Consider the following 26,423-nt stretch of genomic DNA (forward strand, 5'->3'; position numbering starts at 1 on the left):
GAGGTGGGATTCCACCTGGAGCTTGAAAGAGAGTAGAATTTGGATAGATGGAGTGGAAAAGGCAGATTCTTCCAAGCAAGAGGGAAAGGCTAGGGTCAGAATCCGAATAAGTAGGGTGTGGTTGATATGCAGTGAGGAAGAGGCATGGTGGCAGCCGCGGAATCATGGATAATAATAATGGGGGCCAAGTTGGAAAGGTCAGGAGGTGAAAGGTCTGGATTAGTTAGTTTGGCTTCTGCCTCAGTGAAAGTTCTAGCAAGAAACAGATGACTCTCTCATAGTAGGGTAACTTGTGCAAAGTTCACTAAAGGGATTATTTATGAAGTTGTGTGAAGAGTATAAGAGCAACCACAAGGGAGAGTGTAGTACCCCACAGGTTCAGTAACAGTGGGGTGCTAAAAATATCCTTGGGGCCAGAAGGGGTGAGAGGAGACCAGGAGCCAGACACAGAGAAGGCCCTGTGGAAAGAACAGTCAGGCAGGAACTGAGCTGAAGCTGAAGAAGGCCAATAGGCCTTAAAGACTCTGCAGGTGTGTGTGTAACTTTTCTGCCAGCATTCTCTTCTCTCTCTGATTTCTTCCTCCTCACTGGCTGGCCATAATCAGAAGCCAGAGGCAAGGGATGCCACTGATGCAGTTCTTACCACTCAGCCTCCTGCACACGGACACGGAGGTGGGCTGGAAAAGGTCGGGAGTGGATATTCAGAATGGCAAGAGGAAGATGTAGGAATCTTTTGAAAGCCGTTGAACAAGGCTCACTGTAATAAAAGGAATATTGCAGACATAAATCTAGCAGCAGTTGTGCAAGTTGAGGAGAAGAGGTTAGAAGCAAGGAAATCTGTCAGGGAGATCAGATTAGACATTTTTCACAGAGTATATTAATAAGGTCCTAGACTAGGTTAGTGGCAAAGGGAATAGAAACAAAGGGATAAATGTGTAAGGCATTGTAAAGTATTGTCAGTAATTCATATGGCCAAATTTGTGTCTCTCTTTGTAGTATTATCTTCAGATTTAGACTTCTAAATGTCATAAGATGTATGTAATTTGTGAGTTTAGAGTGTGACAACATCTCTCTTCTTTAATCATTTAATCTAATGAAGTTTTCCTTTTCTCTTTACTTTGTTTTTTGATTTTCTTATTTGATATTTAGTTCTTGTTGAGGATATAACTTAGAGCTTTAGTAATCTAGTTTCAGAGATATTAACACTTCACAGAATACCAAATGAGAGTTCAAAATTCAAGTTGTTCTTTGATTGTATTAAATATTTTCTTGATGTAACTAATAGTTTACCATAAATTCTAAAAATCAAACTAGTTTAATTTCTCTATTTCTTATAAGTGAAGGTGCACATTAGATACATATCACATAGCAATAAATTCATTTTATCTGCAAACAATGCAAATGTCTATCTAAATCTATAAGGTCTATTTATTTTTGTTTTATGTACTGATTTATCTTCAGTACATTATATGCAGGAATTGTCTGTCAGAATAATCTACACAGATCTTAGTGGCTGACATAAAATCCTACAGGTAGAATAGCTTAGTTTCACTCCATTATATGATCTTTTTAAATTCAAAAGCACACACACACACTCTATTTTGGGTACTTGCCTGTCAGGGAAACTTCTCTGTTTTATTCTCTGCAAAAAGATAAAGATAAAAAGTAATTTTACCAGGAGATAATGCCAACTGAAGAGTTAAAGTCTATTTTCATTCCCTTCTCCCTTAAACTACACTTCAACCTGACTGTACCATATTATTTTGCAAGAATAAAATTTCTATTGGCCTAATCAGATACCTCCAAGCACTTCTTCAATTAACGCTTATGTTGTGGAAACCAATTCAAAAGGCCTAGGGGCTGGAGCCCGGGAACTGTTCGTGCAGTGTTCCAAATAACCATGTGGTGTTTAGGCTCACCTGCTGGAGAAGATCCAGGTGCTCCTGGGAATTGCTGAAGTTTTTTCCAATGTCAAAGAGGCAGAAGGTCTCCTGCTGGCAGATGCTGACCCAGTCCTGATATTCCCCTGTGTCAGGGATGCGATCCAGAAAGATCCGATATGCTTCCCATACTGCTTCCTGACACACTGTAATACAGAGTCATTAATGGCCATGCCCTAAGAGGGTCCCCGTACCCAATCCCAAGCAAAGTCTAATAACATGGAAAATTATTTCATGGCTTATGTCGACACACTAATTTACAGTCTCTAAAAGTTAATTCATTTAACAAATATTTATTGAGTACTTACTATATGCTATGGAGAAAAAGGAAAGCAAGAAAATAGGGAATATTATGTGCGTGTGTGTGTGTGTGTGTGTGTGCGTGTGTGTGCGTGCAAAACTGTAGTTTAAAATAGAGTGGTTGAGGAAGACCTCACTATAAAGGTGACTTTTGAGCCATTTGGGAAAAGTAAAGTCTCCCAGTTTGTGGAGTGCTAGGGGCACTGAAGGAGCAGGGAGGATGTCACTGTGGCCAGAGCAAGGTTGAGAGTAATAGAGGATGAAGATAGAGAGATGTGGCGAGGGCCAGGCGCGGTGGCTGATGCCTGTAATCGCAGCACTTTGGGAGGCCGAGGTGGGCGGATCACCTGAGGTCAGGAGTTTGAGACCAGCCTCAACATGGAGAAAGCCCGTCTCTACTAAAAATACAAAATTAGCCGGGCGTGTTGGTGCATGCCTGTAATCCCAGCTACTTGGGGGGCTGAGGCAGGAGAATTGCTTGAACCTGGGAGGCGGAGGTTGCGGTGAGCCGAGATCCCGCCATTGCACTTCAGCCTGGGCAACAAGAGCAAAACTCCGTCTCAAAAAAAAAAAAAAAAAAAAGAAAAAAAGAAAGATGTGGCAAGGTGAACACAGATTGTGTAGGGTTTTGCAGACCAGCAGTCTCCAAACTGGAGTACAGGTCCCCTGGCTGTCCTTGAAGACTTTCCAAGTGATGAGCAGGCACACAACATTTAAAGAGAATCAATTTCCAGGTGTCCATTTCCCTGTGCAGGCTTTCCTAAAATTGGTCTCTCTAAAGACACACCTCTTCGTTAGTACTTCCCTTTTGATCGCAATCCTTTCCCCATTCATCCATCCCTATTCTTATTGTGGCACAGTGCCTCTAGGTTATCACACCAAGGAGCAATTTGCAGTAACAATACTGAGTTTGAGAAAGGGAGTGAACTGAGTTGAGGGACAACACACATTTTGGCAGTCTAGGTGATTTATGATTCTTTGCTTTCAACAAATTAAAAGGAGTCCTAATAGGTTGACAGCTGATTGATAGATCATTAAAAATAATGATGACAGATCGTGATGTGATTATTGGCATATAATGACAAAGGAATTTAAAGAATAAGAACAGTGCTATAACAAAACTCCATCTGTTCCCAACTACTTATTTATGTAAAGAAGTTTTCTCAACACCTAACTGAAACTAAGTAAAATAATGGGGATCAAATTGATGTTAAACCTAGTCTCATTTTAGCAATGCACAATATAAATAACGACTAATTGTATATGAACAATTAGAGGAGCAAAACCAAAGCAATCACTTTGATCCAGAGGCAGAAGCTAAGGAAGCATAAGCTACAGATCCTTTTTTAACATTGATTTCTTCCAAAGCCCTGTTTAGAATATCGCATTTGCAATTTTGTATTTACAAACATTAACACCCACAAAACTTGAATCTCACTCTATATCCATCCATCAATAAAAACTAAAACTATATGTGTTTAGTTTTAATTGATTATATATTTAAAATGATAAATGCAACTGAATCCAGAAGAAATTTCTTTTTACACATAAATCTTATAGTCACAAGAAACAAAAAACTTAATTTTAATTTATGTTCATATTTTTGTTACAAAAAAGTATTTTAGAGCAATCAATATCAAATTTTCAAGGATAAACATAAATTACATTAAAATGAGACTCTGAGGAGAAAAGTAGAATGGAAATGTGAATGTGTGGAGAAAAAGGAACCATGTGACATTTCCTACTGTTAAGAAGAATTTGCTCACGTATCTGTTAAAAGAATTTGATGGTAAATATTGAGTGGCTATGGTAGATTCTACTAGATACATGAGAAAGATCCAATTCTAGTTTGATTTTAAATATCAATATTTACAACTCATCAAAAATTACATCCTATTTATTAATTTAAACTTGACAAAAAACTTTAGATGTCAATGGAAAAGCATGCGAGGGGATTATATAGCTAAAAATTGTTTTAGGGGATTAAGAGAGCAAAAAATGTTGGAAGCCTCCCTATAAGCATTTGTAATATGTTGATTTTTAACTCTAGGGCAATGGAAACAATTGGAGCCTTTAGGGCAGAGGCTGACACCATCTGACTTACTGAAGAAACACTTAAAGAAACACTGCTGTGCTGAGAAAAAGGACCATGGGGAGGAATAGGGTGAGACGAGACCAATCTGGAGACTCTTATGCCTATATGTTATTCCTTCCTCCCCACTTATTCCATGTCTGGATTTCTCTTAGCTTTCTGTTTTAAGAAGAAAATTCCAGATCAACAGAAGCTCAGGTCATTTACCAGCAGCAACCTGACCAGAACCTTCAAGGTAATTGATCTTTTAATGAGTAACCCACAAAGACAGGAGAGGGTGCAGTCCTGACCACCTCAAATGTGCCATCTGGTTTCTCACACTGGGGGAAATAACAGGGTGTCAACACGTGGGAAGCGATGGAATACCTCACCTTGCAGAATTCATTTTTGTGAACTGTCTACTGCCAGGCAAGGATCAAGAAGTTTTAATGCCTTTTCTGATACAAACCAGCAAGCTGTCTCTGACCCTTCATCTCTGGTCAATAGTCTACATAACATACAAGAAGGAAACAACACTTGGATGTTTTCAGATTTGTCCAGACCCTAACAGTTGTATGGCCAGTCTAAGCAAACCAGGTGCCTTTGCTAGCCTTCTTTCTTACATATTCCACACTCTCTCTGGGGATGTTATTTTGTGGCTACTTCAATTCAAAACCTATATAAGTGCCAGAGATACAACAATACGTAAAATAAACTAGCACTGTCTTTGGTGACTTTCATGGACAATATCTAAGTGTTGGTGACTTCCATGGACAATATCTGTGTGTGAAACATCGGGGAAGATATGTGACAATCTCTTCTGTTTACAAGTTAGGCACAACCTTGAGTGTGTCGCTTTTGGTCTCAGATTAAGACTTGCTTTTATTTCATTCCAATTTAAGTCTTGAACTAATTGTGTTCTTCGTTGAGCCTAGCTGCTCCCAGTTGAGCCCAAACTCAGACTGGCAGGCGTCATAACTGATGTAGACAGATGTATACAGAAGTTCATTTTCCTGGGTGCTATGTAGCCTGAGGATGCATCATCAGTTATGCAGAGATTTCTGCAGGCAGTCCCTGTCATATGGTTGCGGGGACTGAGGTTGAGCAGTCAAATAAGAGGTACTATTTTTGTTGTGTGCATCTTCCTAGTTCTGCTCCTTTCCCTGCTGTTCTTTCTCCTACCACAGGACACAGAACTACTCAAAACCTTCCATAAGGGCCCTGAAAGAATCTTCTTTCTAGAGCATAATGTCTGAAGTTGCTTGAAAAATTATCTCCCTGTGACATTGTAGTTTATAGGAATCATAATGTTAAGGATGAAATCTCAGACTCTTTCTGAGGGGCAGGCTTTCTTTTTTTGTGGCTCCTCTGATGTTATTTTTCTCTTGGAAGCTTCTCACAAGCCAGGAAGCATAGACTCTTTCCATGATTGGAATCACCAGCCCACTTACCCACCAGGATAGTCCCCCATCCTTACTGGGGAAGTATCAAAAAAACCCTTGAAAATGGAGGCATCAAAGGACCTCAGGGCTGGGAGGGACCTGAAAACTTCTCAGAATTGGATTTTTGTAAACCTTTGATTTACCTGTTCTGCACTATCCTCCTTTGAACCTGCTGGGAGGGACTGCTACAGTGATTCTAGAGAAATCCAGCACCTTGGCCTCACTCCCACCCCAGTCTTCCCACAGTTGCCGGCCAATGCCTGAAATTTGATCACAGAACGTCAGCTTCTCTGTCGAAGGTCATATCCTAAGTCATTTGATGATGTAGGAAGAACCGCAGGGAGCACATACCCTGGAGGCCAGGCATGGCAGTCTGTAATTGGAAGTCCTGGCCTGCAGACAGTTATTCGCAATTAGTATTGTTAGACCAATGGTATGTGAAAATGCGCAGTACAGGGTTGTGCACACCTTAGAGGGAGAAATAACACACTGAAATGGGAATCAGGACACTGAGTTCTACCCCCGTTATGCTGCCAGCTGTGCCCCTGAACATGCCATTTTACTTCATCAGATCTCAGTTTTCTTATCCGTACAACGGGAGTGTTGGCTAGATGTTCTCTAGATTAGTGCTTCTAGAACTTTAAAGTACAAATGAATTTTACCTGGGGAACTTGTTAAAATGCAGATTCTGACAGTAGGTCTGGGGTGGGATGTATGATTCTGCATTTCTAACAAGTTTCCAGGTGGTGGTGATGCTGTTGATCTGCAGACAACATGGAGTAGAAAGAACTAGGACCCTATCCATCTTTAACCTTCTCTAAGGCACACTTAAATGTGAAAGAAAGATCTAGCTGTTTTTTTTTTTTTTTTGGGGACGGAGTCTCACTATGTTGCCCAGGCTGGAGTGCAGTGACGCGATCTTGGCTCACTGCAACCTCCGCCTCCTGGGTTCGAGCGATTCTCCTGCCTCAGCCTCCTGAGTTGCTGGGATTACAGGCGTGTGCCACCATGCCCAGCTAATTTTTGTATTTTTAGTAGAGACAGGGTTTCACCATATTGGCCAGGCTGGTCTTGAACTCCCGACCTCAGGTGATCTGCCTACCTCAGTCTCACAAAGTGCTGGGATTACAAGTGAGAGCCACCCACCTGGCCAAGGCCTAGCTTTTGATGTTGGGTATGGGAGGCAGAGAGGGAGGGAAATAGAGGGAGAGACACAGGTGAGGTGAGGGGGATATGAAGGGAGGCATCTGTATAGCAGGAAATTTGGCTGGGCCGCAGAGTTCAGCCTGTAGATTAGCAGAAACACACTTGCCTCTTTTGCATTTGGGCTTTGAGATAAGCACATTTATGATTCTACCACAAAGCTCAGAACATTTCACTGCGTTGCTTTTAAGCCCTGGGAAATGAAATAATTCAATGTTCCATTTGATTTGGGAATATGAGTGCTTTTTCTCCTAAGTTTGAAAGATGTCAACAGATAATTTTGTAAAAGTAGCAACAAGAATAGTTAAGTGGGTCTCTTTGTCAGAGGAACACCGCTTTGTAGCTGGGTCTTACTTCTTGTTTCTTTGTGAACCAATTTGTTCGACTTAAGAAACCCATGCTGATGAATAGTAAAATTTCATATTACCTAGGGGCAGCCATAAAGATAATGGACTGTCATTGCTGTGGGGAGAAAAACAATGGTTTGTTTCATCCAGGGCAACAAGAATGAAAGAGGCAACCTAATCAAGAATAAAGAGCTGAGAATAAAAATTCAGAGCTAAAAATTTTGTTGCAGCAATAAATAGTGTATTCCAAATACTCGCAGTGAATCCTGTTTGTGAATGTTGTAAAGAATTAGAAGTTATGTGAAAATAGGAATAGTTGCATTCATATTCAGTGTGATGCAAATACTATATGTACGTCCATCCCTGAGCAAACGATATGGAATTTACCAGGGTCATTATCTGACCAATGTATAGGCACACTCGAAATTAGTAATTTACGCATGTCACTGTCTTTTCTCTATTTTCCCAATGGGCTCTTTGCATTCTGTGTCCACCAACAAGCATTGGCTAGTACCTGCTCTGTGGAGATGCCCTTCTAGGACCTCAGAATAGTAATATAGTGCCCTTGATTTTCTACAGTGAGAGTCCTCTTTCAGACTGTGATCCAGTAGTTTTCACTTTTCTATGGGTGTGGCTTCTTTCAGAAAGTGAATATCTTTTTACTTCCACAGAAAATGAGACACATAAGGAATATAAGACTTGATATTTTTGAGACTGTCAGTTAATTATGCTTCCAAAACCCAATAAGAACTCTTCAGATTAATTTAACTTGGGCACATCTAACAGAAATAGACATCCAAGAAGTTTTCTGGATGTTGGTATTGTGAAATGGGTACTCAGTTGTCATAGTGTACAACACATCACAGGCTGGAATTGAACAAGCTTGCTCCAGTAGATGGGCTTTAAATAAAGCAGGGTGGCTCTGCTTTTTGCAATGGAAGCAAACATCTAGTGTGATCAAGATAGAAATCAGTAAAACTCTCAACTTTCGCATGTAAGATAAATTGAATTTAAGACTCAGAGAGACAAGATATTTTGCATTATTTGGAGCCACCTGGGGAATTTTAATAGTAGCTACCAAAGATTTGGTTTTTTTTCTTTTAAAAAAGAAGCCAGAGAATTTTGTCATCCATAGGAAGTTAGTGAAAAGATAGTCACTGATGGCTGTGCTGTGATTAACTCCTTAATGGTTTCCAGCAATGCCAGCAGAATCCTGTTAAGCAGTCTTGGGGTAAAAAGTCGACTGTGACTCTGCTGGAAACCACTGTAATTGTGTTGTAAATTCTGCTAACACTCTTGCATTATATCTTGGTAACCACTCTTTATTTGTTTCTCCTTTGCACTTCAACGTGCCTCTAGGTTTCCAAACTTTAAAAGTTTCTGCTGGATCATCAATACACAAACTTAAAAGAGGATCTGGATTGTAATGTTGCTTTTGAAAAATGAAATCTTAAGTCATAAATCAATTTGCTTAGATTCCTGACATTGCAATCATCCTGTACTTCTTACCCATATGAACAACATTAAAATGGAATATTGAGCATTGGCAAAAATAAAAAATAAAGGGGTAAAATCTGGATGCCAAGGTTTTCTGGTGATTTATAAATGCCCTATTGGTTCTATGCTGCACAAGATATTATTTTAAACCATAAGAGCTGATATCTACCATAGTTTTGAATGTTTATTATTCATTACTATCAGATTATCACTAGGTTGATTTTTATAATTCTTGTGGCTAAATGACAGAACTGGAAGTTTTAGGCTAAAGACAACCTATGGATGAATGAAAGGGAAGGGATGGAAATAACACAAGGCTAAACAGGTTTCATCTCTTTCCTTACCTCTCAATCTATAATAAGCTTGAAGACTGGCTAAAATCTGTTTCATGGATTCCTGTGGACAGATTTTAACCCCTGTTGGGAAAAATGCGGATCTTTTTGTTCGATGCTTTGCCAAATCGAATATTCGTCTCATAGTTGACATTTTGTACATTTTTTCAGTTCTTTCAGTTGTTTCATTTCTTGGGGGATTGTCTATGTCTTTAGTTTCAGAATGGTATATGTTAATGGAGATATCTGTAAAAGAAAGATTGATATCCTGGTGAATATATACACTTATGTGTTATATGTGACATATATGGATAAATGACTGAAATAAACTGAAAATTGTAATCCTTTAGTTTATGAAATTTCTACCGTGGTGCAACTGCTAAACGTAATACTCCAAATGACAAGGCATTTTCAGAAATAAGAGAATAGTATAATGAACCGATCAAGTGTATTTTTAAAAAGCCAATGTCTCAAATCATCTTGCCTTTAGGAACTGCCAAATATTGAAACCATTTCCCACACATCTTTCTAAAAATCACTCCCCACTTAGCACTCAAGACTCTCAAGAGATGTCTCTTATGATAGATAATATAATTCAAGCAGGGAACGATATAGCATTGTGGTGCCCAGAGGTGTACTGTTGATGAGGAAGTGGAGTGCTTCTAAAAACCTAGCGGAACAATGCAACAAAATAACCTTCCTGCCTATTAGTGCTAGCCCTAGGAATTCTATATGGGCAGGGCTCAGAGCATGGCGATCTGGCTGAGAGTGGATTGGAGCAAGGATGTATCTTATAGTTGCATTTATAGTACAAGCTTTGCCGTTTCATGAAGGATGGTGAGAGGAAGGATAAAGGGGGAGGCTTCACCCTTCCCAACAAGGGGGAGGCTGGCAGAGAATGTAATTCTCTTCTAAGCCATTTCATCCTGCTGGCATGGCTGGTATCTATTAGGGTTAGGTCTAGACTGCATTTTTAACTTTCTGGACCTCTCATAATAATAACTTAGATTCATCAAACACTTTTTAATTTTGAATTTTTATATGTATTACCTCATATCCTCACAAAAGCTTTACTACATGGATGAAACATATCATTTTTCTCAGTTCATCAGCATTTAGGGTACTGAGGCTCAGAGTGGCAGTGTGTGTTAACAGTGTAGTAAGATCTAAATTACATATAAATGTGAAAGAAAGACCTAGTTTTTGATGTTGGGCTTGGGAGAAAGAGAGAAAGAGGGAAAGAGAGAGTGGCAGAGAATGTTAACAGTGTAGTCAGATCTCAATTCTTCCTCTTCTACTCCATCTCTTTCCTTTTATCCATTCTACCATTAAAAAAAAAATTACCGATGAACAGGTGGGACCTCTTACTATGGCCTCTTGAGACTCCAAACATGGGGCTTATAGAGACTCATAATCCCGTTTTACTAGGGAAGGCTCTCAAACCCATATCTTCTGAAATGTGATAAAAGGGGAATCTAAGCAGGATAGCTGAAGAGCAATTTAAATCTTTTTGCAAAGCATAAAAGTCCCTCAATATTGTAGAGGGTGGAGAAAGTCTGCCTGGGAACACATATTCCTGTCACTTTGAGAAGTCTCAGAGTGCCCTGTGTTCCTCTTGGGCAGAGGTACATTCTTAGGAAAGAATCTCCAGGAAGGGAGGAAATCTAGAGATTAATTGGCTCACCCAGCGACACACTAGACCCATAAATCATAATCTCTGTGTAGAATACGGGCATCAGCAAATTTTGAAAATCCTTGGGTAATTTCAACATGCAGGCAGGTTTGGGAATCTCTATTTTATAGACCTACTAACATGCTTCCAGATAAAGAATCAAGATGGGTGCATCTCAAACTGGCTTACACAGTAAGAAAGTTATCACCTCCAAAGGAAAGCCAGAGGCAGGGAATGCCTGGTGGAAATGGAGGTCTGGCTCTGACTTGTCTGGTTCTGTCCCTTCATGTGGTGATATCATCCTTGGGCAGGCTTCCATCAAATTCCCCTGATGATGGCCAGCAGCAACTGGATCACCACCTTGACTCTCATTCATTTTGAAAAATAGCCTTTCCCTTAGGTCTGGCTGACTTAAGCCATGTGCCTGGAGCAAGACCAGTTGCAAGGCATATGCCAGTGCTATCGGCTTGATCTGAATAATTACAGGGCAGGGAACCGGGATTACTTGAAGTGGCTCATTCCAACCATGGAGTTGGAACCAGTTTTTCGTGAGTCAAAATGGCTGCATTGCAAAGTAAAAGGTGCCCATTCAATCTAGGGGCAAAGTGCAAGAGAGGGATAGGAGCCGAGCACACAGCTGTTAGTACCCATTACAGTTAGTAAAATGTGAATTTTTGTTTAGGAATATTAATTTTAATAATCCTTTCAAGCAGTTTATAGATTGCAATAAACTTGTCATAGTAAAAAGTAAGTTTTTGTTATATTTGAATTGCCATTTAGAATGGAAGAAAAAGCTGCCTCATTGGGTACTTCTAGGTCTAGGCAGTGTAACACAGACCATATTTAGGGAGACTGTGCCCCTACATGCCTGCCCTTCTCCATTCTTCTCACTGTGCCTGCCTGTAATGTGTGGGGTCCTGCTATCGGCCTGGTCCTCTTCTGTACCTTGTCATCACCACAGTCTTTGTTCCTTTGGGGCTGGTCCTGTTCTTACTGCCTAATGTTATGCCCTGTAGAACTCTATGAGTAACTTGGCTTGGGAAGAGTATCTACTCTACCCTGGCTCTGGGAACAATGTTGCTGTCCTGGAATTTTTTTCCAGGTGGATCCTTTTGGATCCTAACACTTTGCGCATATCCAGGCTCGCTGACAGAGATCCTATTTGATATGAGTCTTTAGGTTTCATCCTATTGGGGTAGGTGCAGAAGCGGGGGCGAGAAGGTCACAGATTTGCCCTGTTTCTCAGCACGTCCATGAGCTCCCACTTTTCCCTTTCCCCTACTAGGGTCAGTATTTCCCTATTCTCCACACGTCAGCAAGTCCACACAGCTGGGGGTCTACAAGGGCAAATTAGGGTAATGTGAACCCATTTGCCTGGGATACCCCAGTTTATAGCTGTTATTCTTTCATTCTCAAATGTGTCCCTGTTTGGGAAATAAATTATAAGGTCACCCAGTTTTAAATATCTCCTGCTGGAGAAGACCCAAGACAAATGTTCTACAAATGGTTGTTTCTTTCCTCTAGGAAGTACCATGTTCCACTTTTGAGTATCTCCACTTAACAAATTCCTTCCTTTGGGTTGAAAATTACTTTCTGATAACTTTCACATCAGTCCTATTTCTGTCCTCTGGTGCAGCAAACACCAAGCTACAACAACTTCCATAAACACTTCCTCATATTTTTCCTACTTTAGGTTCTCTTGGCTGAACAAACAACCTCCATCTTTTTTTTTTTTTGGTATAACACAAATATTAGATACCTTGACTACTCTGTTTCTGTGACACAAAACCAACCACAGAGAACCCCCCCTGTGATGACGCTATAGCTTGAGCTGGGATTAGAATCTTTTGTCTATGCCTCTGCCCCATCCTCACTAGAGACGAGGTGAGAGGTCAGGAACTTAGGATCACTTGAGTCCAAGGATGACAGGCCACAGTGACAAAGTCTGTTTGTTACAGATTTCAGTGAAATAAAAAGAGCTGATAGTTGTTGGAGCTAATGAAAGCACCCTTGAGTAAGGCAATTAGACCAGATCAGATGCTGTTCTCCAGTCCTGCAGAAATTGTAATGTTGATACTGAACTGAACTTTTAAAGATTCTTTGGGTCACTTTTATGAGTTTGATATTTTTGGTTTATATAAGTATTTGAAAAGAGGAGGTGAAAATTTAATGAGAATGAAATGATAGTTGGAAGACTTGCTACAAAATAGAGTATATTTAATAAAAGACTGGAAATTTTTTTGAGGCAGGAAATCTCTAAGATGATGACAAAATGAGTGTAACCTACTTGATGATGAATTGGCTGCCATCAACAACTGTTTCTGAATGAAATTCAAAGTTACAAAGAGAAGGGCAAAGTGATTTCAGAAAAAAAAAATAACCACCTTTACTCTAAGTTGAAAATTACTTTCTGATAACTTGCATATATCAGTCCTATTTCTGCCCTCTGGTATAGCAAACACCAAGCTACAGCTACTTCCAGAAACACTTCCTCATATTTTCCCTACTTTAGGTAGTTCTAAAATGCGTATTGGAGTAAAATAATATTAGAACAGTTTAATTAAATAAATTATGAATTAAGAAAAAAATACAATTGTACTATTTTAAATTATAGATTAAACACTAGGAAAACAACTTTTAAGCCAATAGGTTTTGGAAATAGTCATATCATTGAATAAAGAAAAGATACAAATGGAAAGTAATACATTTGAATATTCAGAACTTCTAAGTACAGATGAGGAACAGCTGTAATACACATGGTGCTTACTTTCTGAATTTAACTTAAATATGTTCATTACTTATGAAAGAAAAAGGTAGTAGCAGCACAAATCATATAATGTCACTCAACTATTCAAAATGTTTTCATAGAACCAATGGTACACAGGGCCTGGAGCTGTCACTAGTTGTACAATGTGGGTGTACTTGACATCCAAGTACATCCTGAGTTTCTTCACCTAAAAAATGGGGAATAATAATACCTCCCTTACAGGGTTTCTGTGATATTAAATGAGTTATAACATGGGCAGCAGCTAAAACAGTGTAAGACACAGTGTAAATGCTCAATAAGAACTCCTTTATCAGATAATCGAGACATTCCACTTTCTGGTATCACTCTTCCTTTCCTTACCCCCCTTTTCTTTTAGTAAGATCTCTAAAGCTTTATTCAAAATTTTCATTAGTCAGTAGAATAACATTTTATAAATCAGTGAAAACCTGTACCTACAAAAATTATAAAATAAAATATCAGCAATAGCACGAAATCACACAGTGTAAAATTAGACATATTTAGAACTGGTTTGTGGGAAAAATGCACCTCAGAAGTTTTCTTAATATGTCATGGGTTAGATAGAGTGTTTTTGTTACCAGCATAGCTTAGCTCTTATTCCCACTCTGCCCTACCACTCTTCCTTTCTAACATACCCTTTCACTGTGCTATTCCTCAGCCCTCAGACAAAACTATGTCTATGCCCTGAAGTCTTCCTGCTTCCACACTGCAGTGCTCATCTTGTGTTTGTCTTTCATATGGGAGGGCCCTTCTCTTCCTTCTCTGTTGTTTTCCTACTTTTCTTTTAAGAGCCAGTGAAATGTTACATTCTCCACTATGCTTTCTCAGATCCCACATTCAGAATTCATTCATTGCTCCCTCCTGTTCCTCCAGGGTGGTTCATATCTCTATGGCATTCACTGATTCACCTGTATTCACTAAGCGACTACTGTTTCAGGTCCACTATGGGACATAGCTGTAAATGAGATAAACAAATGCCATGAAACTTGTGTTGTAGTGCTTCCTTTGTCCTGTCTTGAATACTAATTTGTTGTAAATATATGAGTTTCTCCCTTTAGACTGCAAATACCTTTGGGATCTGTATTGTAATCTTGCCCTCCCCTCTCCAATTCACCTTGGTGCTTGCCTAGTACAATGTTTTGTACATGACAGAGATGCAATACATATTAATTAAGTGAATTAATGAAAAATGTGTGTGGAAATATTAATGGGATTTTTAGAATATATATATGAATTAGATTTGTTTTAAAAACCATTAGACTATGAAAAAATGCTTCATGTCTTGCCCGCATCCATTATTGCAACTCCTCTTTGAAATTTCTGTCCTCTTTTTAAGTGTCTAATATCAGAGGCTTAGGACACAGTCGTCTTATTAAAGATAATATCCTAAGTGAAAAGGCAAATAAAAATTCTTTTCTAAATAAACACCAAAAGACCAGAAAAGAGATGGTTTATATATAAAGTATATTTAATACAATCTGCATTCCCAGACACTTTCAATCTTTCCATAAATAAATAATCAATGGAACCAATTAAATATGTGGAGATCAATGAGGAAGACTATCATTATTACCTGGCTCTTGAGGATGGCAACTCCCTTGCCCCTCAATTATTGTACTTGACAGGCAAAACCATAATCATGGTTAAATTCAACCCACTGCCTACCCCTTACCTGAATCTTTGTATAGCTGATCATGGCTGGAGAAAAACAAGCATTAGAACACACTTTAAATTTCTGGTCCCTAAGTAAAATCACACTATATTTCTCTGGTCTGACTCAGTTTTGTACTCTCCTGGGGAGCTACATACTTTTCTCAGATTTCTGGTACCTTCTTGCTGATTCTTGCTCTTAGCTGATGAGTTTGCTTCACATTTTACTGAGAACAAGAGGAGCCAGAAGAGAACTTCCCAAGCATCCAGCACAGCATCTGCTCACTGCTCACTGGCTGCATCTGTGATCATAGTCTATGCTTTGCCTCCTGTGACTATTTGATGATTGGTCTGTGCTCCTACTTAAGACCAACTCTCCACTTAGGCAGCAGGTCCCATCCTTTTTCACCTTTCAAGAACATTCTTCCAGAAACTCTTCTCTCACTTTCCTATATCATTTTCCCTTTTGCTATTGGATTATTTCTAGAAGCACACAAACACACTATTATTTTACCTTCTATTAAAAAAATCCTCTCTCTATAGCATGTTTCCTCCAGATACTGGCTCATTTTTCTGTTTACACTGACGCAAAACTATTTAAAAAGATCTGGCTTTTTGGTGTGGCAATTCCTCAAAGACCTAAGGACAGAAATACCATTTGACCCAGCAGTCCCATTACTGCATATACCCAAAGGAATATAAAGTATTCTGTTATAAAGGCACATGCATGCGTATGTTCATTGTAGTATTGTTCACAATAACAAAGACATGGAATCAACCTAAATGCCCATCAGTGATAGACTGGATAAAGAAAATGTGGTACTTATATACCATGGACTACTATGCAGCCATAAAAAGGAATGAATTCATGTCCTTTGCAGGGACATGGGTGAAGCTGGAGGCCATTATCCTTAGCAAAGTAATGCAGGAACAGAAAACCAAATACTACGTGTTATAGGTGGAAACTAAATGATGAGAACACATGGATACATAGAGGGGAACAACACATGCTGGGGCCTATCAGAGAGTGGAGGTTGGTTGGAGGGAGAGGATCAGAAAAAATAACTATTGGATACTAGACTTAATAGCTGGGTGATGAAATAATCTATACAACAAACCTCCATGGCACAGTTTTCCTATGTAATGAAACTGCAAATTTACCCCTGGACTTAAAAGTTAAAATAAAAAAACGTTTGTCTTTCCCTCCTTTTCCAAGACAAAAGCAAGGTCCTAGTGAGTGAAGATTTCTTCTGCTACCACATGCATAGATATCAATATCTGCCCCCTACCTTTATTCTCTCTCTCTCTCTGTCTCTCTCTCTTTCATTCTCTTTATATTTCAGTATTTGTGATGTGCTTATAGAGCCTGGTGTATTCAATGTGTGAATATGACACTTCACCAGAAGGTGTGACTATCTAACATACAATATACAGAAAGTGACAGTAAACTAAAACTCCACTGATCGCTTCTGTGAATTTGGATATTGACATTTGTTGATAGGGGTGGTGGTGAGGGTGGTGGTTTTGTAACAAAACAGACAATTTGGGAAAAGGCAGAGATCTAGCACAGTAGGATGGGCTCCCTTGAGCTGGGAGGGTCTTATGAAAGACCTGGCAGGTAGAAAGTATTTAGGGGGGGCATAAAGGAGGACAAGATGTCGGTGGGCAGGGAAACTTCTAGCAGGCTAAGGAAAATGGTTGGCACCGAAGGCTTAAGTTGGGGAGGTTGGTGTTATTTATTTATTTATTTTCCTTTTAAAATTTAGCCACTCTATCCTGGAGCTGACCTAGATTCTGCAACCCAGTGTAACTATGATAATTTTGGAAATTTCCGAATATATAGAGAGGGAAATTAAGGGAACAACCACTGAATTTAAACACTTTCAAACATTACTTTATCCTAAAAAACAGTCAAATCTGCCCAAGGATGTGAGTGGCAGTTCTGAAATACTGGGCTTTTGACTCTTCGTTTATTGTTTAAAAATTAGGTTTGGGCCGGGCACAGTGGCTCACGCCTGAAATCCCAGCACTTTGGGAGGGTGAGGTGGGTGGATCCCTTAAGGCCGGGAGTTCGAGATTAGCCTGGCCAACCTGGTGAAACTCCATCTCTACTAAAAATATAAAAAAAATTAGCCAGACACGGTGGCGCACCCCTGTAATCCCAGCTACTTGGGAGGCTGAGGCAGGAGAATCGCTTGAACCTGGGAGGCGGAGGTTGCAGTGAGCAGAGATCGTGACACTGCACTCCAGCCTGGGTGACAGAGTGAGACTCCTTCAAACAAAAAATTAGGTTTGGATCACCTAAGCATGTTTATTAGCTAATGTGAAAGCCAGCCCTTTGGTCAAAGTACCATTTTCACTCTAGGTTGAAGGCTGATGGCCATGTGACCACAATGTTGACTGGCATCCCTGAAGACATAGGCCACATCATCTCCTTGTCATATCACTGAAGAGCTTATTATTTTTTTCCTTCCATTACCAAAGTTGGCTTCTAGACATAGGCTGCTTACAAAGTTTCTATTTCAGGCTCAGCTTTGCCCACAAGTCAGTCTCTTTCTTGGCTACATATTCAAGTGGATACTTACCAACCTGTTTGGACCATTCCTCACCAAACTCTTCTAGAGGAAATTTTTTTAGCTATTTAACCTTGTAGGCATACAGAGGCTTACTGTACACATACAGTGGCAATACTAGACATCAGGGATAAGAGAATCAGGCTTTCACGGTAGCATTGCTATGAAAGCAACAGCCATTGGTATAAGCACTTAGCAAACCCATTATATCTTCCTAGGGGAAAAGGTCTCGATGTCTTAATGAATAAATTAACAGGACCAGAGACAAAATTTACTGTAATTTCTACAGAACAAAAATCATAATTTGAGGAACAGAACTCTATAGAGAGTAAGTAGGTAACATTTCAGCACCAATTCAATGACTGGAAGTTAAAAAAAAAAACACAATTTAATCTTTCCCAAATTTTTCTAACCTTACTGAAAAAAGTGAGGGACTATGGTGTTTCTGCAAATGCTTCTCTTGTTTGAGATTCATTATACCCTGGTCCTCCCACTACATTAGTAGATTCTCAATTACACACCTGAGAAATTTTTCCCAAAGAGCAAAAGCAATTAAATACAAATCGTGCTTAACATACCTGAATATGTATCAACAAATTATGCAGATTTTCTGAATACCTTGTTCAGTCTATCCCAGAAGACTGCATGGATTTTAAGCATACTGTTTTCTGGGCAATAAAGTGGAGAACAGAGAAGCTTCTACAACTTGCTCTCCCACTTGCCCTCCTACAGGTAGTTCTCAACAAACTTATACAATGCCAGCCCCCATCTGTGGCCTTAGAGGCAAAATTTGTTGGAATAAATGATGCAAAAGAAGATCATAGAAAGTAAGGAAACTTGTAGTTATTTCTTTTAATGAATTAGAAAGTAAACAGACTTTCACAATCAGCATGCATGCTGATTATCAATAATGCATGGGGTGGATGTTATACCATTTCCCTCTCTGTAGCTTTTGAAAATTGGATGCCATCACTGTCTTTTTTACCTCCAAAACTGGCATTTGTTCAGCAGCAGTACTCCCTGCTGAGGATAAAAATCAGCAGTCTCTTATCTCAAATAATTAGAGTGGTTGCATTATTTTTTCTCTTCTTGCAAAAATCAGGTTTAACCATCAGACTTGCTATGTCAGAAGGAAATGGTTAGGACCTTGGCAAACCCTTACAAGAAATAAGAGGTTGCTAGTGCCTACCTTCTATTCCATACATGTACATATGTACTGAGCCCTACCTCATTGCACACACGCAAGAAAAAAAAAAGAAAGAAAAGGAAGAACTAAATCTATTGGTGGCATGCTGAGTTACAAACGTAGGCACTTCTTGCTGAGGGCCTATGCAGTGTAGTGAGTGGGTAGGAACAGAACTGAAGTTGAAGGGAGAGGTGGAAAACGAAGTTGCCTCTTTCGTGCCCAGAGGGGATGACCCTCTGAACAGGTGGAATTGCCAGCTGTTTAAGTCTGGTAAATGTCAGGAAGTGAAGAGGTAGGAGTCTAGCAGGGCCATGTTTTCAACCGTACCCAGAACAGAAATGTGTGCAAACTCATCATCCGTCTTAGTAGGGTGAGAGGGCAGGGCATATTGAGAAGAGGAGGAGTGTTCTTTCTCAAAGCTGACTAGTTTCTGTGTCCTGGGAAAGGAGAGAAACACATTGCAAGAAAAGGTAGTACACACTGCCTCCATTTAAGGCATGAAATCACTTGATAATGCAGCCTCTCGAATGAGGTACATTAACATTTAGCTGCCACCTGCAGAGGTGCTGTTCCTGCAAGTTCTAGTAATGGGGGAATGCCTTTGCCTCTCAAATAGTGGTACAGGCGCCCTCAAGGTATGCAGTACTGTGCCAGGGGTTGTGAGAAACCATAGGATCAACACATTGCTTCTTCACGGAGTACTAAATTTACTTTGGCAATTTTAGCAAACATTTAAAATGTTGAGGACCACCTGAATACATAAACAAAATCAACAAATCCTTTCTCTACAGATGAGCCAATCTTAAAAAATATGAGAGTAGGATATTTTTATAAGCTGTGATTAGTTGTAAAATGCATTATCACTTTGAAAAAAATGGTGAATAGAGTTGGATTAATGCTGAGGTGAAGTTGGAGTAAACAGAATGTGAAACTGAGGTAAGAACAGTTACACTAAGATTGTCAACCAGCTTGGAGAAGATTTCATACATGGCTGCCTAGTTTTCAGGGGCTGACACAAATAAACCAGTCCTTTCTCCTGCAGCTGGACTTTTCCATACCCTTCCATCATCCTGCTGCCATCTCCTCATATGTATAGGTTCAGGCCGATTAAGCCACTCCTAATCATCTCATCTTTACATTAACTGAAGTTCCACTAACCTTTTTTACTGCTCTGCCTCCCAATTCTTAATTATGTGTACTTTTTGGAAACCATCTCCATAAGTTTCAGAATGTGGAGTTTAAATAAGTACGCAGGTTACCATAAGAGAATCTGCATGGAATTGTACAAGTAAATCTGAGATTGTGATTGTACCTCACAAATGTGAGCAACACTATGCTTTCCAGAGCACTGTTATAGCCTAGGTTGACACAAAGTTTGGAAACCAAGGGGTTATGTAAGAAAGTGCCAGGTAATGCATGAGCTGGAGGAAGATTCAGCCCATGATATTTGAAGCTGACTTGGAGGTGGATGGGGACAACAAGTAACAAGAATTCAGAGACCCACTAAGAGCTTATAAAACAAATTCCAAAAAATTCAGGAGGAAGCTAACTTCAGAAGCTGAGGTGTACTGAGGAAATATTAGGGGAAAGGAATGTGGATTTACTTATGGGACATAATGCTTTGTGCCAAATATCCACTTTACTTCTGGTTCCAGCTGTACTGAGGTGCTGAAACACAAGGTATCTTTCTTCCTGTGATTGCTGAGAGTGCTACATATTTGGGGACAAAATTTGTATCATCCAATTCCTATTATATCTGAAGTACTTATATCAGAGTCGGCTCTAATTTAGCCCAGCATCTCTGTTTTCTGGAAGTTTGTGCTGTCCATGATTGTAATTTTACAAACCACACACTACTCTTTGGTTTTATTGCTATCATGTAAACTTAATCTTGGAGTATGTTGGGAATTCTCAGTAAAGACAGTTGCATATATATAGACTGTTGCATATATTACAAAAAAAGAATGATATTCTAACTACTCAAGCAGAGCAGAATTGGAGCAGATCAAACAGAAACAGCTGTATATCTTTGCCTGTTAACTTTTGGATGCATAAGGACCTATCAGTTCCTGCAGAAAAGTAAGGTAAACTTCATTTTGGGTACTTGGAGACTGAAGCATAGTAAGAGCACTCTGCCACTTCCTCAATTTGGGCAAATAATTAATTTCTATTTGCTCTGGTTTGTAACTTGAAAAGTAGATAATAATATTTCCAACACTATAGTTTTTGATTAGTGCTTGCCTATTATGTAGTTGTATTTTGAAAATTAAATGAGAAAATAGATGTTATTGTTTTGCAGAGAGCCTGGCACATTGTTACCTGTTATTATGATCTAGTGCCACTCCATTCTGAGGTTTAGTGCTAGGCCTGGTAGGAACTGGATTGCCTGATTTAGCAAATAAAAATATAGGACCAAGTCAAATTTAAATTTCAGATAAATTTTCAGTAAAAGTATGTCCCATGGAATATTTAGGGCATAGTAGATGCATATGGATGAAACGCACCTGGTAAAAGGCAGAGATTGTCAGACTACATTAAAAAAGGTTCCCATGATTTGCTGTTTTAAGAGGCATATTTAAATCAAAAGACACAGAGGTTAAAATGAGAAGAATGGAAAAAAGTTATAATAGAAGAACACTAATCAAAAGAAAGCTGATATATTAAAATCAAATGAAGTCAGAGCATTGCTGGTAAATATTAATAACCAGCTCTGGGGTATGGGTGAGATTTGTCTCATCTGCTGCTTTCTGTGTGTTAATACTCTTTCATGACTGATTTCAAGCCACCAACGTGACATAACTGAACACTGAGTTTGGAAAAGATGTGGCCAATTGGCTCTTGTTAGTACAAGCCAGTTCCAGCAAACCAGTGGACAAAGTTCATTATTAGGCAGAAGACATTACAAAGGCAAAGACAGACAGGTCACAATGATAACAGTTTAAAAGTCATAGAAAGTTAAAATTCTATGCACTTAATAATATATAAATATATAATACAAAGGTTGATAGACAATACAGAAAATAAAATCCAGAATAATAGTAGGTACATTTTAAGATATCTCTCTTAATTGATGGAATGAACAAATAAATTCAGTAAGGGTAGGGAAGATTTGAAAAACGTGCTCAAGCCTGACCTAATGGACATGTATGAGGCATCATATCTACAAGCTATAAAATATGCCTTCTTTTCAAGCAGAGGGAAAATAAACAAACATTGGATATATACTGTACTAAAATTCAAATCTGAATACATTGAAAAGGACTGATAACATAGGCATCATGTTCTCAGACTAATAGAGAAGTAAGCTAGAAATTAGTGTGAAAAACAAATGGAAAACCTTTATATATTTGAAAAAAAATTATTCAAAATAACCCATATGTCAAAGAAGAAATAATTATGGTTATTAGAGAGTATTTTTCTGAAATGATAAAATTACTATGTAATAAAACTTGCAGAATGAAACTAAAGCAGTTCCTAATGGTAAAATGATATCATCAAAATGTTTATTTTAGAAAAAGGAAAAGCTAAATATTAATGACCTATGCATCCATCTCAAAAGACTGGTGTAACAAAACAAAATAAAACCAAAGAAAATTAGAAAAAACAAAGATAACAGAGAGTAATAAAATGTGAAAGAGATCATAAATACAAATGAAAAAAAGAAATATAAAAGTCAAACTTTTTTGGAAAATACTGATAACAAAAAACAGGTAAACAAACAGATGAGATTGATCCAATAAAGAAGAGAAGACAAAATTAACTAATATCAGAATTGAGAAAGAAGAACATTATGCTTTCTACAGACTTTCTACAAAATGTTCTATAAACATAAAAAAGTTAACAAGATGATATAATGAATAATGTTTTATCCATAAATTTGAAGTTTGATATGAAATGCATAAATTTGTAGAAACATGTAACTTACTATAACTAAAAAAGATGTATGATAATTAAATATTATCATAACCTTAAAAAATTGAGTAGTCAAATATCTTTCTACGAATATCTTTATCTGGCTTTAACAGTGGGTACCATCAAACATTCAAGCAAAATGTAATTCCATTTTCCTATGACTCTTATAAAACTTGACAAAACGAGTATGAGAAAAAATATATGGTCCGAGCTTGCTTATGAATATGAGTGTAACAATTAGAAATAAAATAGTAGCATATAGAATCCAGCAATGTATATGCAATGTATGACCCAGTTTGATTTATCTCAGGAATGTAGGGTTGGCTTAATATTTGAATATTGATTAAGGCAATTTATCACATTAATGAATCAAAGGAGAAAAACTATTTGGCAATCTCAATACACATAGAAGAAACAATAAATTTCTATGTTTATTCATGATTAAAAACTCAACAAATTAGAATTAGAAATTTTCTTTACTTGAAAATTTCTTTACTTGAAAAAGAAGTTGTTACTTCTTTACAAGAAGAAAACAAACAATCGAAAAAAGCTAAAATAAGCATTATACTTAATGATGGAAATGTGAAAATAGTCGATGGATATTTGAGTTGTTCCCATGTCTTGGCTCTTGTGAATAATGCTGTAATCAGCATGGGAGCACAGATATCTATGGGGTGCTTATTTCATTTTTTGGGCATGCACCCAGCAAAGGAATTACTGGATAGTATGGTAATTCTATTTCTAATTTTTTGAAGAACTTCCATACTGTTTTCCAAAATAGCCATAGTAATTTATATTTCCACCAACAATGTTCAAAGTTTCCCTTTCCTCCACAACCTCGCCAACACTTATCTCTTGTCTTTGATAATTGCCATCCTAACAAGTGTGAGGTAATAGCTCATTGTGGTTTTGATTCACATTCCCGTGATGATTAGAGCACCTTTTCATAGCTGTTGGCCATTTTTATGTCTTATTTGGAAAATTAACTACTTGGGTCCTTTGCCCATTTAAAAATTGGGTTGTGTTATAACAAAGACATAGAATCAATGTAAATGCCTATCAATGATATAGACTGGATAAAGAAAATGGGGTACATATACACCATGGAATATTACGCAGCCATAAAAAGGAACAAAATCATGTCCTTTGCAGGGACATGGATAGAGCTGGAATCCATTATCCTCAGCAAACTAATTCAGCAACAGAAAACCAAATACCACATGTTCTCACTTATAAGTGGGTGCTGAATGATGAGAACACATGGATACATGTCGGGGAACAACACACATGGGGGACTGTTGGAAGGTGAGAGGAGGGAGAGCATCAAGAAAAATAGCTAATGAATGCTGGGCTTACTACCTAGGTGATGGGATGATCTATGCAGCAAACCATCATGCCACATGTTTACCTATACAACAAACCTGAATATCCTGCACATGTGCCTCTGAACTTAAAAGTTGGAAAAAGAATCCAAGTACCAGACCTGCACAACCCATATGCAACGTGATGAGGCATGTAGCAGTGGGGACCGGGGTGCTTGTGCACCAGAGGTTGGGATGTACAGTGGGGAAGAGATTCAAATCTGCTTGTGAGGTGTGGTTATATAGTAGTCATGCAGTGCTTCCTAAAAGTGGGGCTTAAATTGCATACCAAAGAGAGAGTATAAGCACCCTGGCTAGACAGCCTAGTATGCTATTTCATAACAAATTTAAAAGATAAAATACTCATTTTGCTTCAATTTCTTTTTATTTCAGTTAAAGATTTCTTTCAAAATAATGTTCTTCTGTTTTTAAATTTAAAAAGTAATGTTGCAGTCTGCTTAGTCCCTAGTTCAGCTAAGTCTGAGTTCTTGTCCCATGACCAAGAAGAATAAGGCATGTGGACACCAGAGAGTGAACAGAATATGATTTACTAGGCAAAAGGGAAGCTCTCAGCAAAGAGAAAGGACCTGAATGAGGGTTGCCAGAAATGGGGCTGAGTTCTGAGTCTTTTATGTGGCAAAGACAAAGGAGTCTTTTGTGGGTTCTGTCCAAATGGGAGGGGTAAAATTCCCTCTTAAGGGTATTGCATTTGCACATGCCTGGGGTTGACCAGAAGAACTCCATCTGGGTTCTTACTCATGAGCGCTTAAGTGAAACCCATGGGCGGGGGGGGTGGCTAAAACCACAATGCTAATGTTATGTTAATGAAATTATAATGAGCTGGGCTAAATTAAGGACATTTAAAGTGATTTATTGCACCTGAGCCTAAGTTGGGACAGTCCCTTCTGAGCAACATCCTGGCACAAGGGGAAGTTGTTAACCACATATCTTCCTATTAGCTGCAGAGGCAGTGTGGGTGCTATCCTGTGGTTGTGCCTGTGAACATTGCCCTCCTCTATCCTTCTTCTGATTCCGTCTCTATTTGACGAACCAGGCCCTAACTGTCTCCTATCCCAGTAGTACATAGTTATTTTAGAACATTTAAAACGATGGAAGTATGATGAAGAAAATAAAAATCACCCAGAAATAAAATCGCTGGCATATTCACATATTTTTTTTTCAATTTTTTGTTTGTACGTTATTTATGTACCTATATGTTTCAAAATTGAGATCATATTGTTGTAGAATTTTTAATATAACATTGTGTCATCTTTCCAAGTCACTACTAGTCTTTGAAAACTTTTACTTTAAATAGCTGCATGTTATAAACTTTAATAATCATTTAGATTGTTTCTATCTTTTTCTACATAAAAGTGTGCTTCAGTAAAATAAAATAAAATAAAATAAAATAATAAAATAAAATAGGGTTGTGGTTTTTTTCATTGTTTGATTTGGTTTGGTTTCTTTGCCAGTGAATTTTGTGAGTCCCTAGCATATTTTGGACATTAACCCTTTACAAGATACATGGTTTGCAAATATTTTCTCCCAATCCATAGGCTGCCTTTTCATTTTGGGAAGGTCTTATGGAAATTGATTGTAAATGGAGTTAAAGTCATAGATAGATAGAAATAACATTAGCAAAGACATGAATTCATTTTACTCTCTCTGAAACAAAGAGAGTGAGTGTTTGGATAAACTCAGAGAAACTTTGAAGTAGAAAGAAGAAACTTCAAATGAAGTCAAATGACTTCTATTTTCTCAGTAAGTAGAAGGAGGTGATAATAGTAACAGTGGTAGTTGCTATAGCCATCTTAGGAGTTAGCATTTATTGAGCATCTTTGTAGCAGATACCTCGTTAAAAACTTTAGCTCTTCGAGGCAGACTTGGCTATTATTATTTTTATTTTATAGGCAAGAAAACCATAAAAGGGAGTAATATTTGAGATTGAACAATTTGCCAACGTAACAAAATTAGTAAGTGGCAGAGCTGTTCTGTGCAGAATGAAGTTCTGTGCAAGCCTTACAGCTTCTGCTCTTAACTACATTGTTATCACTGCTTCTGTGAATGAAGGGAAATCATGCTGCAGGCTCAACGGTAGAGGGAAGTTTTGGAAATCTGGCTAGGGGACTGGTTTAGGGAATCAGATATAAAT

General features: G+C 38.4%; 1 protein-coding gene across 2 annotated transcripts in view; it reads right to left on the reverse strand.

Moving 5' to 3' along the window:
- The window catches only part of IMPG1 (interphotoreceptor matrix proteoglycan 1), a 153,781-nt gene that overhangs the window by 113,330 nt on the left and 14,028 nt on the right, over window positions 1-26,423 (reverse strand). The window contains exons 2-4 of one of the 2 annotated variants that reach the window (XM_019028932.4): window positions 9,145-9,378; window positions 1,920-2,086; window positions 1,614-1,642 (exon numbers count right to left, since the gene is read on the reverse strand). In XM_019028932.4, coding sequence (XP_018884477.2) covers window positions 1,614-1,642; window positions 1,920-2,086; window positions 9,145-9,378 — 430 coding nt within the window. The remainder of the gene's footprint in view (window positions 1-1,613; window positions 1,643-1,919; window positions 2,087-9,144; window positions 9,379-26,423) is intronic. The other variant, XM_063707717.1, reaches the window with a different exon arrangement.

This window comes from Gorilla gorilla, chromosome 5 (assembly GCF_029281585.2).
Source record: "Gorilla gorilla gorilla isolate KB3781 chromosome 5, NHGRI_mGorGor1-v2.1_pri, whole genome shotgun sequence".
Taxonomy (NCBI): Eukaryota; Metazoa; Chordata; class Mammalia; order Primates; family Hominidae; genus Gorilla; species Gorilla gorilla.